This window comes from Aulonocara sp. 'chitande type north' Nkhata Bay, linkage group LG23, assembly GCF_057382095.1.
Source record: "Aulonocara sp. 'chitande type north' Nkhata Bay isolate Kocher_YH1m ecotype deep benthic linkage group LG23, A_spYH_male_GT1.1, whole genome shotgun sequence".
Taxonomy (NCBI): domain Eukaryota; kingdom Metazoa; phylum Chordata; class Actinopteri; order Cichliformes; family Cichlidae; genus Aulonocara; species Aulonocara sp. 'chitande type north' Nkhata Bay.
Window position 1 is genome coordinate 16058642 of NC_141365.1, and position 15347 is coordinate 16073988.

General features: G+C 38.9%; 1 protein-coding gene across 2 annotated transcripts in view; it reads right to left on the bottom strand.

The window, feature by feature from the left end:
* LOC147301459 (uncharacterized) overlaps positions 1–10637 on the bottom strand; it is a 129471-nt gene extending 118834 nt beyond the window's left edge. The window contains exon 1 of one of the 2 annotated variants that reach the window (XM_086283427.1): positions 10470–10637. In XM_086283427.1, the coding sequence (XP_086139553.1) occupies positions 10470–10548 (79 nt within the window). In that variant the 5' untranslated portion in view covers positions 10549–10637. The remainder of the gene's footprint in view (positions 1–10469) is intronic. The other variant, XM_086283426.1, reaches the window with a different exon arrangement.
* Between the last annotated feature and the right edge of the window lie 4710 nt (positions 10638–15347).

Consider the following 15347-nt stretch of genomic DNA (forward strand, 5'->3'; position numbering starts at 1 on the left):
AGGAGAAATTTTCCCAAGTCTGAAACTCTGGCTGAAATATTGTGGGAATAAAATGCAATCATAATCCAAAATAATATGTTTTGACCAAAAATATACATTACCTAATATATAAATATCTTCGGCTGTCGTAGCTTGATTGGACAGGTGGTGTCTTGTTTGGTCAAGCTTTGTTGAGCATACAGTCGTGTTTTTGGTCATCTTTTCTCTCCGTGTCCTCATGAATTCATTTTTTTCTCTATATTAGTTATTAAGAAACAGTTTTTGGAAATGTAATGCCATTAAATGTCACTATCATTAAAAAAGAAGGAAAATGAAACAACATTGTTTGTCAAAGTAAAAGACACCACTAAAAAGTAAATGCTATGTGTCTGACATACAAACGATTTGCATTTACTGCACATTTTCCGTAGCCACAGTGTAAGAAGCAGCTCAATCGTCAGTACCCAGCTTCAAATTATGTCCTTTGTTCTTTGATACCAGCCTCTTATTTCTGAGGGTTTAAGATTTTTTTTAGTTTTATGTGATTGCAAATAGAATATTTGGGGGTTTTGCCCAGTTTGGTCCAACAAAACAATACATTTGAAGACAAATATTGAAAGATTAATCATTGACAAAACTACCCCTTAATTATGAATCTACCGTACACACAACATTTTCTGTCTCAATACTTTTTGATTTCATGCAAAATCGGAGTCTTCTTTTATCAAAACTAATATCAGCATACTGTACGTAACTGTGGTGCTGAAGAGCCAATCCTAAAGGAGTTTCACTTGTCAGGAACTCTTCTTTGGAAGACTGGCTGAAGTGTAAAACTAATTAATTGCCCATGAACCACAGGATCCTGCCAAATGTTGTAAGTCTGCACCCAATGCTAACAACTGCAATTTATAGCTATAGATTGGAGCTTTCAGCTTAATCTTATTTGAAGAAATACAAGTTATCTTAGCCAGATGATTGGCTAGGCACTGATAATAACTCACACAGATGCATACTGATGTTCAGGGTAATGCCCAGGGTACTTTAAAAGGCTCCAGCAGTCACTGTGTATTTGAAACTGTTCAGCAGATGTTATTTAATAACACTGATGTTAGTTCTTTTCATTATTCCACTTCAAGTATTGACCTTGTTCTCCCAGCACTCCACCTGTTTTTCCTCTCCTCCTGCTCTTCTGTAGCCTCATCCCCTGGCCTCCGTGCGGTCATTTAGATGCTGCTCCCCTCACTGCCTGCTGTAATGGGAGAGAAGCTTTTTACATCGACAACAGCTCAGTGGGAAATGTTTTAAACGAACACCTCCATCTATAGTGACGAGGGTAACCCGTGATCAAGTGACTGGGTGTTGAGCCCATAACACAGATGACGGAGACTCATTCCAGTGCTCTTTGAAACCTGCAATTGCTCCTCCTTCTGTCATTGCCTTAATGCAGCAAGGTCCTCATTCATAGCTGTCAAGAAGCTACTCATCTGTACCCCCGGCTTATTTGGGGGAAAATCACACATAAAATGTATTTTTCCACCACAGAGAGGAAAGACGCAGGAACTAATCTCATTTCTTTGACACTTCCATATATGTATTTTCTTTTTTTTTTTTGGAAGGAAGGAAGACAGTGGAGGATAATCCTTGGATGGATATGAGCCTATCCCGTGTCGGCAAGTCTAGTAAAAGCAGGAGATGCAAGCTGACTTTCAGATGTACCCTCCAGTTTCTGCAACTGATGAGGTTGGAGGGGGTGGTGCAGAGGGGAAAAGTAGACACTAACAAGATCATGCAATATTAATGAGGCGTTGAGACCCATGCAAGGCAAATTGGCCAGTGCATGTAGACCAAAATCATATTTTAATCAAGAATTTTGATTTCACAAAAATATGTGAGGGTTTGTGTCTCCTGTTCTTGTCCAGCTTGCAAAAGAGGGGGGATTATTTTTGTGTCTGGATCTAGAGAAACTAGGAATGATGAGGTAAACTATTAAGCTTTAAGCCATTTCTGAAATGAGGTGTGTAAAGGTGCATTTGCAACAAACATGAAGCAAAATTTCACCTAGTGTTACTAACATAATTTCAGTCACACCGGAAACACAAATATTTGCCCTTGATGGCCATCAGCCCGAGGAGGAGCACAACCAATAGCTAAAATCAAGTTACAGAAACAGATTTTGAAAACTTGCAATTAAGTCCTTCAGTTTTGCACACTTTTCTCCAAGACATCTCCTTTCACCTGTCCCATTCTAAAAGTTCAGTTCAACAATTCCAGCTGCCCTCAAACAGCAGTTTCTTCTTCATTTCTGACTTTAGGAAATAATTCCATCTGATGGGTTGTCACTGCACAACAAGAAGGAATTTTTTTACTAGTTGAAATAGTTTTGAACTCCGCAGTGTTTGTTTGACTTTGGCACCTGAAGCGGAGTTTGGACCTGGAAATGGCTAATGACGTCAGATTTAGGACCGGATAGCAACTAGGATAGACTCCAACCCCACCATGAAACCAGGATTGGATAAGCAGAAGAAAATGAGTGAATGAACTTATTAGGGTTAAAATTTTATTTTGCTCAGGTCAAAAATCAAGATAAATTTATATCAACGTGTTTTTTTTTTTCTTTGAAAGGATGAATTCAAAAGAGATGTGAAAACATTCATGAGGAAAGAAGATAGCAGATAGCACAGAAGCATGCTTCTTTGTTATCTTCCCATTAACTCCATTCACTGTAGAGATCTGGTGAAAATAATAATACACGTTACAAGAACATATTCTTTTCATGTGTTATTTATTTAAAAATTAGAAAAATTTAAGGGAATGAAACGTTGACGAAATGTAGATTTTGTGTTTTTTTAGATCCCAAAAAAGTTTAATATGAACTTTCACATGAAAGTGATGTGTTGAACAGAAATACTGCATTAACACACTAAACACTGGGAAACACACAAACAACAATTAACAGTTGTGGGCATGAGTGACCCGGTCAGAGTAAAATGAGCTGGTCCCAGGCCAGTCCACAACACTGTAACAGCGGTTAGTGTTTGTGAAAAACAAAATAACAATAAATCTCCGCACTTCACTGTATGTTAAATTATTAAAGCAATGCAATTCTAAATCAAATATAAGCATAAAGAGGTCACAGGCAACAAATACCAGCCTAATAAAACAAATACCGTGGTGCAGACAGGAAGCTGAAAAACAATATCACAGCAGAGTGCTTCTTTACTGCTGGGGAACATACGCTCTCTCTGAGATGGATATACTTGCAGGTCATGTTGCTGGCATGCAGTATTTTGTGGGACATACCTACAACATTAGCTGACTTGACCAACAGCCTATTTTTTATGCTTGCCAAAATAGGTCAGCCCTTGCACCAACTGCTTCCAAGTCCATTTTCACAGGTGATACACAGTCCAGGGAATCCATCAAAACTGTAAGTTAAATTATTTGTTCTAAGCAAGATTTCGCAAAAGAAAGCACCCCAACACTGCCGCACGTGAGAGAGACTATCCCAGTGGGAGAAATGAGACCATCTGCCCCTCTGCAGGTGACTGTCCCCAGATAGAGGATGGAGTTGAGCTGAGACAGCGAAAGAGAGCTGCAGGGTAAACTGCCCTGATACGAAGCTGCTGTAGCAAGCAAAGCACTGTAATCAGCACACTATTAGCAACCTTACAGCTGGCACCAGTTTCCTCAAGCCTGTTTATAAACTGTTAGAGTGATACATTTCACTTAGAAGCAACGCATGCTTAACCACAAAGACAATGCCTTGAGAGCTGAATGGCATTCCTGCCCGGTATTTCACCAGGGATGACACTGTGGCCATGGAGTTTTAATACAAAGGCCAAGGATTAATTAATAAACACAAACTACTGTCTGATTCATGGTTTTCACTCATGAGAAGGACTCCCACCTGAAAGTGGTCAGACATCATGGGGTGGCTGTAGCTCAGTAGGTAGGTAAGAAGAAGGTCGGGGTCTGTTGGCGATTCGATCCCTGAGGCTCCAGTCTGCATGGCAAAGCATCCTTGGGTAAGATAGTGAACCCCGAGCTGCTGTCTAATGCGCGTGTATGAACTGGTGTGAATGGGTAAACAAGGCTGTTGTATAAAGTGCTTTGGGTGCTTGAGTAGAGTGGACAAGTGCTATATTTACATTCCACTTACATCAGTCTGTCATCCCAGATTCAACTCTGATTCTTTCCTTCATTTGTTTGTTTCTGCCTGCCTCCCACAATCTTTCTTAGATTATATCAACACAGCACAACAGTAAAGGTTTGCAGCTAACAAGCGAGGCTTCTGAAGATCCTTAAAGTTCATTTAACTTCCGAGCAATAACTGGAGTACCATTGCAACCCTATAAAACACTGCAAACAAAAATGTATTTCTCCTTTTATTTTTTCATTTGTTTGTTTATGCATTTAAAAATTGTTAAAGTGAAATAAATTGTTAGTCTACTTGGTGGCCTAAAACTTATGTTGACCTGCAAGGAATGAGTAATTGAATCATCATAGTGAAAGGCCAAACCTAATTTAGTTCTCCCTAATTAAGTGGAAATTTAATTAGCAAAAACAGAATGAGCAACTACTTCAATAAAAAAATGTTTTTTTGTTTTCTGTCATGCCAGAAGATCTTAAAAATGTAGTCTGTAAAACAAAACCAGGAGATTATGTTCCCTATTTGTGCTCTTTTGAGTGCCCCCCTCTTTTAAAAATGATATCCAAGGAGGGCACCGTAAAGTTCATCAGGTTGAGGAAGTGACCTATATGCGGTCAGGCTATTGCCTTCTCTCCACTGTCCTATCTCAATAAAAGCCTTACAAAAGCGATGTTGGCCTCACCTCTGTGCACTTCACTCAACAATGCAACACTCCAACTCCAAATGCTCATTATGCAAATATGTAGCCTGAGGTAATGCAAAGCCAACAGCCAGAGCAAATTAGACGATACAATTCTGTGGAGACGCGACAACATCCTACTAAACCCCGTTACTGTATTTTGGATTAAAGGAGTGAAGGTTGAGATAACCTCGCTTTGCTTTCATGCTTAGATATGCTGCTTGGACACGTAACATGTAATTTGCCCAGAGGAAAATAACTTGCATAGCATCGGAGTTGCAGCAAACGTTGCTGATAAGGAAAACTTATAGCAATTTGGCATGCTTGTGTTGTCGCCAAAAATAATCATAAACTAGGAAAAACCTGGGCCAGTTTTATACTAAATAAATTCCAGGTATCTGTCCAAAGTAAGGCTTCTTGATCTTGATAATTATTAGGAAAATATTGAGATTATTTAACATGAATACTTATGGACCTGGAGAAAATCATGGATTTGGCTTTAACTCTTGTTGACTAAAGGTTGTCTTTCCACTATTATGAATCAAGCTAAATTACACTTGCTATAGCATCACAGGAGCTGAGTTTGCAATCTTTGTGACATTCCACAGTAAAGGAATGAGACAGAAATATCCCACAGAGTTTCACTGGGTTTTTGTTAGTGTAACTGTTAATGCACTGCAATAAGAAAAAACAAAACAAAGCCAAACTAAGCCCAACATCCACAGTATTAAACTGAAAGACTCATGACAAGCACAACATATTTCTATACAGGAACATGACCTTTCTCCTTTTTATTATGGCCACATAAGTAGCCTGATTGAAACATGCTGTGCGAATCAACATGCACACACAGCACAAGTAATTTCTGAAGAAGTAGTACAGGCTTCCATCAAGACTTCACTGATGCACTGCCTAAAAATGTTGTTATGCAATGTGATCAAACGGTGCAAAAGTACCATATCTGTATATGGACATGTTTTAAATGGCCTGTATTTGTATAGCGCTTTACTAGTCCCTAAGGACCCCAAAGCGCTTTACACATCCAGTCATCCACCCATTCACACACTGGTGATGCCAAGCTACATTGTAGCCACAGCCACCCTGGGGCACACTGACAGAGGTGAGGCTGCCGGACACTGGCGCCACCGGGCCACCAGTAGGTAACGGGTGAAGTGTCTTGCCCAAGGACACAACGACCGGGACTGTCCGAGCCGGGGCTTGAACCGGCAATCTTCCAATTACAAGGGGAACTCCTAACTCTTGAGCCACGATCGCCATCAAAACATAGTTTGCAATAGCATAGTTTGGCAAAGAAGATCAGATTTGTTTTTTTCTGTGCAGCTGTAAAAAGTTTATTTTTTTTTTAAATTAACATATTTCTTAAAAAAGGTTGAGGGGTGCAAACAGAACTGAATCTACTATTGTACAGACTAAATATCCTTTACCTTTTTGCAGGCTGATGTCCTGACTCAAAGTCACTCTACTCACTCTACTAATGGACCTCAGGAAGCTGGGTAAAAAGGTTTGGGAATCCAATATTTGTATGTACTGGATATTACTATTGGCAAACTATGGATTTAATAATGGTGTGTCTTTTTATTTCTCACTCTTCCCCTTTGTGATGCTTTTATGCCCATCTCTCTATTAAAAGCACAACTCCATTAGCTAAAAGCATGGTTTTCTGCACTTGTTATAACTTAATGTTCCCTATTTGACTATTATTAGCTCCAATCCATCAACACTAATATTACTCTAATATGATAGCTTTTACAAAAGTCATCCCAGACATCTCTGATGACAAGTGATGCATTTTTCCCAAACAGAAATCATCAAATAATGTCTTGATTGCATTATAATGCTATAAGGAGATGAGCATGTATTGGGTAAATGGAACATGAATGCACAAAACAACGAACCAAAAGCATATCATCCATTGATGGAAACATCTGTGAATCATTATGCAAACTTAGGCTAATTCTTTAGAGTTCGATTCATTAAGGAGTATTGTTAGTTTCAGTGGCTGAGCCCTTATTATCATGCATTTAGGAAATGAGGCAAATAGAAAAGGCATAAGAGCCCAATCAATAGCTCTTTTCATTTTGCCTTAATGGCCTCGTCTTTTTTCCCCCCCTCACGGACTAAAAAGAACACAGGGGAGGTTGGTGTTACAGCCATAAAATGTAATTTCTCTCCAGGAGAAAACACAATAATGCTTCCTATCCCTTTCTGCATATTCCTATAACATTCTGCAAAATTGAGTATGGATTTAACATCAAAAGGTTACAGGAATTTTTCAAATGAGATATTAAAGTCAATATTTCAAGCAGAGGATATTTCAATTCGGGGGCTTACATGATAGAGTCTGTGTGCTAAGACGAGCTGGCTTGCAGGCATGGCTACAGATGTGCCACAAAATTAACTCACTAGGAAAAGTCAAACCCATGGATTTTAATGTCAAACATGGCAGGAAATACAGACATGCTCAAAGCTGCTCCCCTCAGAGAGGACGGCTAGCCAGCTAAATACAAATTGGTATATTAACACACTGCAGCACAGCTTTTATTGTCTGCTTTACTTACTTTGCTAAATGTCCTACTTAATTAAAATATGTAAACTAATCAGTACACAAACAAAAGGCCGGTGGACTGCAAACATTATCGTCTTGATCTTGGTTTTGTTCTGCAAATGGTAATGAGCCTTCTGACTGTACTAATAAGGCTGTACAATGAAGTATGCTTAACACAGTGCTTGGAGCTTTTGCTCATGGCTCTAAAAGACACTTAAAGGAAAAGTGGCCATTGATGTTCTCCTTCCTAACCTGATTCGTAAGCTTTGGCGCTCAAATGCCACAGGGTACTTCTTGCCTTTTCTAGCAGAGTGATAGAAAAAAATAGTTATTTCTTCGATTAGATTAGGACACATAAACCTGAGCAACAATTAGCCGGCTCCATCGAGATAATGCCGTTGTAAAATTTTAATAACACATGTTGCAATTGAGAATGCAATTAGTGCCAAGCACACGGTGACTATTAACAGTATCCACTTTTATGTGATTAATAGTGTTAAATAGCATCCACTTTAAAACATTTGATTAGGAACATGACGGGTGGTGTTGATGGAAGTCTGTAATGGGGTAACCACTGCTGTTTGGGATCATTATCCTAAAAGAGTGTGTATACAGCAAAATCTATCACAGTTCAAGCCTAATTAAGTGCTATAAGCTTTTATAAAATATGCACTTCTCTTAACAATTCATATCACTGGACAATGAGATGAATTTCTGCCACTTTATTAGGTATACCTGATGAACACTAACACAAATATTAGCCAATCACATCAGCAACTCAGTGCAGTTAGACATGTACACATGATCAAAGTTAAAGTTCAAACCGGACATCAGAATGGGGAACGTGAACGTGACATGGAGTATTTTGGAAACTGCTGATTTTTCCACACAACTGTCTCCAGGATTTATAGAGAACAGTCTGTAAATCCAGTGATGTCATAACCTGCTATTATGTTCGAGATTAGAGATCAGTAAGTATGAAATCACTGCCTACTGACGAATCAAGTCTTTGGAAAATAGCTTCAGTGTTCCTGGAAGATCCCTCAGACCTCTGTGCACAGATAGTAGGAGGGTCTAAAGTTCTGTTTAGCTTTTTTTTTTCTGTTTCATAAATGAGTATCGGTAATAATTATAGATTCTTAGCAGCTTAACTCTATTCATCCATCCATTCTCTTCCACTATTTCTTTTCAGGGTCTCGGGGGGGCTGGAGCCTATCCCAGCTGTCTTAGGGTGAGAGGCAGGCAACACCTTTAAATAGGCAACATTTAATTATTATAGAAGCTCTTTTATAGTTTTACTGTTTAAAGTGTTTAAGTATATCACACATTCATAAAGCACTTTTAACACTAAACTACAATACAGAACTTTTCCTCTCACAGCACTGATTTATCTGCAGCAGCTGTGTTATTATTATTGTTGATGACTATATCCCTTTATTACCACAGTGACCACATCATCTCATGGCTGTTTCATGCAGGATAATTCACCATGCCGCAAAGCTCCGCTTTGGACCAAAATTTCTGATTCCAGCACAAGTTGAATCTATGTCATGAAGAACTGAGGCAAAAGGCTGTCCAAAACACTATCCCCAAGGTATACGTAATGAAGTGAGTGATCGCAGAGTGTACCTGAAGCAGTTTAAGCTGAAAGCTTCAATACAAAGAGGGTGGTGGAATTTTTTATTAACTTATTCTGCCCTAGTTTGTGGAATGCACCCAATCAGCTAGCTTTGCTAGCATAAACAAAATGTCAAGACATAAAAAAACGGTACTCTAATCATATTAAATTACTTTAAACGTGCTAATTTGTTTGCCTGCTTTGACAAGAGGCTGATTTACATCCATCTTGGTAGGCGGAGTTGCACCTTTTGACTTTTGGCAAGGCATTATAAAAGATGGTTGTAGTTTCTGGGTCTGAAAAAGAAACTGAACACCGAAGTTTTTTATGGCAAGCAATGGGCAATAACTGTGGTTGTAGAAAGATTTCCAATGCTACAGAAGTCTTTAGGAAAATGACATGTAAACACTTTCCTGGGCTCAGAATTTATGGGCTCGGTCATTCATTTTGGCTCAAACTGAATAAAACATGAAACCCATTTTTTGATTTTGGTTATTCTAAGAGCCAGACAGGAGGGCTGCTCAGAGCATGTTCACTGACTAGAGACTTGTGACTAGCAAGTTGTTAGCCAATGAGTGTGCGGTTTCATTGTCTGATTGGTTTCACTAAGATTGCAATGGCAAAAATGCTCATCAAGGCTTTTTTGCAAGGCTATCAGGACCATACTGTTTGAGTGCATCAGCTAGCTTTTTTTTTTTTAGCCTGAATGAGTTATTAAGAGACTGTCAGGTACACAATTTTTCAATCAAGCAATCAAGATGTCTTTGAATTGCAGACTTTCTGCTTCAATTCAAACAGTGCAACAAAAACATCACATTAACTGTTCAGGAATTACAGCCATTTTTGTACACACTCCCAGCTCGTACTACAACGTTCTCATATTGGGCACCATGAGTTTCTACACAATCCTGGTGATTTTCCTTTCAGTGGAAGGCTAAAATGTCTTTGGGGTGCCAAATTGTTTGAATGCAGGAAAAATCCTGCATCTGTTGTTATTGTTATATTACTCTGATCTACAATATATATTTCTAGAACAAATATGATTTCAGGTGTTCATTTCGCTCAATGCACTCCTACGGGGTGCTGCAGGTAAAGCAAGTTTTAACTAAACCACCCATGTACAATTCTGATTTATGATGGACTGACTCACTGGGCTACAGAGCTGCATTGTATGTAATCGAGCTCTATGATTCAGTGCTAATAATAGAAGTGACAATCCTGAAAGCCCTAATACAAAAGCTTTAATGCCACTGCTGGTCACTTTTAATATGACAATAACCAGAGGCGACTGATTTAATGGACTTGTTATGGATCAGACCACTGACATCTGAGGAGGCATAAATTAATCTTGTTGAGCAAAGCAGAATCACCTCTCTGTTCTCCCAGATTAACAGCTGGATTTCCAATATGGCGTTAACTGGCTAATTAAGAAAGAGGAGCTGATTCTAGCAAGAAGTGACTGAAAAGAAAGTTTTACCTCCTCTCCATCGGTGGGGGTATTCTTGAGGGAGCAGGTCGTGGGGTGCCGCTCTTCCCAAAAATCCTCCACGCCTCATCCTTCATCTGCGGCTGTTCGTCATGTCCCGTCACCGGCACAGTTACACCTGAACACTCTGCTGCTGCCAAACACCTGGCTCCATCTCCCACTGTCCAAATGAAAAATAAGCATAATCTGCCTTTCTGAGTATCCAGCAAATGAGGGATTTCATGACAAATTGGGTGGAGGTTTATTATGCAAAGGAGAAGGCAGAACAGAGACAGCGAGGAGCTAAAATAAAGGGGGGCTATAGTTAGGAAAGGTAGAAAATGTGGTAATGACTTGTAAAATTTTGGCTTGGCTGCTAGCTGCTGTGTCTATATTTAAAGTCCATGCTGTGGTATCTGGCAGGGAAAACATTGAGAAAAAAAAACCCAACAACACAAGAGAAAATTTAAATGAATGCTTATAAAGATTTTACTCCAAGTGCGTCAAATTGTGTGGCAACAATTCTCTGAAAATTCATCTCTTCGACATGTTTTAACGTCGCTTTTATATCCACAACATGCACGTGAGTAACTATATATTTTAGAAACCTTCATTCCAGCCTAAGAACTCCACACAGAGTGATGTGAAATATATGCATCAGATTCCCACCGCAATAGTAAATTAACTGCCTCAATAGCTTGATGGATGTGTTTCTTAAAACTTAATTAGTGTGAAGTTCACTTGGGATAAGTGGGTGTTCAATTAATGTCTAGCAGTTGAATACAAGTGGCATTCAAAAACATTTCAAATCACATAAAACTGAGAGGGAACAGCAGGAGAGGTGCCTCGGAGAAGCAAGAGGAGTGAATACAACAGAGAGACAACTACATTGTCATTATATACTGATATATTATAAAATAGTGCATAAAATGGATGGATGGATAAATAAAAATAAGAAAGTGAACTTTCAACCTAATTTTTTTGATTCCTTCTTTAGTAAGTAGTAATTATATTAACCAGCACTACATGGTAATCTCAGTCCATCCCATCATTAGTAGACCTGGGCTCTAGTTTGGCTTTTGGTTGACTTAAAACACCACAAGACCAGATAGTATACAATTATCCTAATAGAGCCTTTTGCTTTTGGAACACAAGCGTACTTGTGGTTCCTACAATTTTTAAAAGTAGAATGAGAGGCAGAGCCTTGAGCTATCAGGTCCCTCTTGTGTGGAACCAGCTCCCTGTTTGCGTTCATGAGATAGAAAGCTATGTGATTTTTAAGATCAGGTGACCCTGCCATAGGCTCAGGCAGCTGGGGGACTTCCCATTATTCACTATGCATTCCTTCTCCACTTTCCTCTATTCATTAAAAATGTCACTACCTCATATCATTAACCTTTGTCTTCTTTCTCCCACAGTTTGTGTTTTGTACCTCCTGCCTCTATAACGTCCTTTTTTCTCTTCTCTTCCCTCCAGACTGTTCTTCCACCAAGTACTGCTCACAGTCATCGTCTGATGGATTGCTTTCTCCCTCTAATATTGTAGGCTCTTTCCCTTCTCACATCAAGCTCCTTGAGATAACTGTGTTGTGAATTGGCGCTATATAAATGCAATTGAACTGAACTCAATCTGGAGACAGTGAACAATTTTTACTGGGCTTCCAGGCTAGCCAACAGCCAACGGCTGGCCACTGGTGGTCACAAGCCATTCTTAAAAGCCAATAAAATGCTCATCAGACAATACATGATGGTTGCAAGAGTGCATTTTGGCAAATGCAATTACTCCTTTGCTCCCCACACTCACTGTCTACCTCCATGCAACAAAAGCCCGCTGAAACATGAAGGGTTGTAGTATTGTAGTCACTGGAAAAAAGCTTCCCCTATTAGAAATCGTGTCCCTATAATGTATTCTACATATCCATATACATATAGTTTACAGAGATTAGCTATACACAGCAACATGACAATGTTAAACACAACTGCAGAACATTTTTCCTAATGGGCAAACAAACCACCCCACTTATTAATGCTCTTATGTGACACATAAAATGTCACTTGCAAAGACTATTGTTAAAAATTGGACAAACATCATTCCTCCCAAACACATTCACTCATTTGATGTTTTAATGATGGTTGCATAGAGCGCCACAGTCCTGAACGTGGAGCAAAACCTCACAGAGGTATGTAATAGGGAAGGCCATGACATATGATACCCCTCATGACCTATGTATGTGAGTGTTGTTATACTGAAAGAAATCACTCCCATCTGGTCTGGGTGCAAGGATAACAGTGACCCAAACCACTTACCCAAAAAGAGTTTGCAATTTCTTTGACGGTTTGTGCACAACTCTCAACACCATCGACTGATCAAAGAATCTTACTGTAATAGACAAAACCTCTTCCTGTCCAAAAGCTCCTTCTACACAATCAAGAGTTAAGTAGACAAACGTGGCACAGAGGTAGATCTTAGGCCCCCGAATGTTCTATGTCTGATTTTATGGTGTTATCATGTTGACTAGCTACACAACTGAAAATCCTTTTTAAAAAAAAGAAAAAAAAAGCATCATTTTTCTTTTCCATCCAACAATTTGCTTCTGCTTATCCCTTTTAGGGTAGCGGGAGGTGCTGGAGCCGATCCCAGCTGTCTTAGGACAAGAGACAGGGTACACACTGGACAGGTTGCCAGTCTGTTGCATGGCTAACACATAGACAACCAATCACACTCACATCTATGGGCAATTTAGTGTTTCCAGTTAACCTATACCCACTAACTGCATGTCTTTGGACTGTGGGAGGAAACCGGAGCACCCACAAAAACATGGGGAGAACATGCAACTCCACACAGAAAGACCCTGATGGTGGAATTGAACTCGGGACTTTCTTGTTGTGAGGCAACAGTGCTAACCACCTTGCCAGCATGCTGCCCCATTTTTCTTTCGGTAACTTTAAATTGCGATGGTGACGATATAGCATGGGCATGTACTAGTATATCCGAATTTACAACTTATTGTTATGACAAAAATGAAATAAAATACAATAGTTATGTTCTTTTAAATCTATATCTACCAGGTATTATGCATAAAAGAACATATTAAATGAGACCAAAAACAAAATGCATGGTGCTACAGCTTCCACGATGCTTTTAATCACACTGCCCTGCCCCATATTTCTGTATCTTCAATACAATTTAAGAGCACTCTCAAACAATTTCAACTACTGCATGAAGTGTGTCTAAAAATGTCTAACTTTGGATCAATTGTTATTTAAAAAAAATAAATAAATCAGGGTTTCAAACTTCCAAAACACCATGCAATAATAAAGAACAAAGTTAACTTCAGAGAGTATGCAAAGCCCCCTTTTATGTAGGTGACCAAAGCAGACTGTTAAGAGGAATGACGTTAAACAAAGCAGTGGTGCCGGAGTCTGACAGAGTATGTAACTTATATTGAAAAGCCAACGAGAACTGGAGATCAGAGATGAATAAATATGAAGTTAAAGAGGAGCGGTGGACAGACAAACAAACTACAAGGGGAAAATGGCTTCAGTCGCAAAATGGGACATTTAAAAAAAAAAACTGCTGACATCTAAAAGGCTATTGAATTTGCATACCGCAAACTTTCATCTGGGGGGATGTGAAGAAAAGACTCCACTACAGGAATCATTTAATATTTAATAAATTAGAAACAGTAGCTATGGCTAATTAGAATTTGCACATTTACAAATCAGCCCTGATAGCAAAACAAATTATGAAATATAACGGTGCTCTGTGGATTACCAAGGGAAAATCAGATGATAGACAAAGCAAATGGAGTATCACTAACAACATACTGTCAGAACACATCACACTGCTAATCCAGTTAGAGGGGATACCATAGAGGCTTTGCTTTAAAATATTGATAGGCTATTCCGTAAAAGCTTTTTTTTTCTTCTTCTTTTAGCAAGACTACATTCAGTCTAACACTTGCTTATTGCTCATGGGTCATTAGCCTCTCATCCTCTGCTGCTTGGCCAGTTTGCTTTGAAATAAAGGCCTGTGATTAAATGAATGTGTTTGCTCTGGTACTCCATTAGAGGAGGTCTGGATGCTCGCAGATCCATTGTTTGTATTACGGGTACAAAGGCAGGCAGTGTGTAAACTGTTGTTGTATTCATTATTAGATTACTTCCCGGTGCGATGGCTTTTGGTAAAAGCTGTGGAATTCTTGTAAGGAGACACGACGTGCACTCAGAGGAAAAACATTTATCAAATGATAAAAGGGAGGCCGAGGCACATTCAAACTTAAGTAGTTATAGAGTAGATGCCACGCAAAATCTACATCAATAAAAGTCAAATGAAGAAATGTAGCTTAGCACAGAGTAGAATACAGCTATTCTGCACATCAGGACCGGGCTTTTAACAGAGCAGAGTGAGAGCATATTTATCATAATGTACCAAGCGCATAATGAAACACTTTAACTCCATTTTACTCCAATTTGACAATATTTTGTCAAGTTTTCATGTAGTGAGACTTGCATGCGGTCTCTGCGCATCCATTACAACATCTATTATGTATTGTTTAAATGCACATAAATCAAGCGAAGGAATTAACAAAGAGAAAGGTTTTCAGTTGTAATGAACATGTTAAGAAAACATTCAGTAAGCCATGCGAAATATTTATATACACTACACTGAAAAAAAGTCTTAAAGTCCATTTAAAAAGTGAAGCAGAAATATTTAAGTATAGTTGATTAAACAAAAAAGAATGGATGATTGGAGTCCAGTAATTTTAGCCTTTTTGGTGCGTCAACTGATGGGCTGCACCAAAGGTCAGCATTAGATAAAATTATTTTCAACTGTGAATCAAGTAAAGCTACTCTAGTAAAGTCCAAGAACAAAAGTATGGAGTTGTGA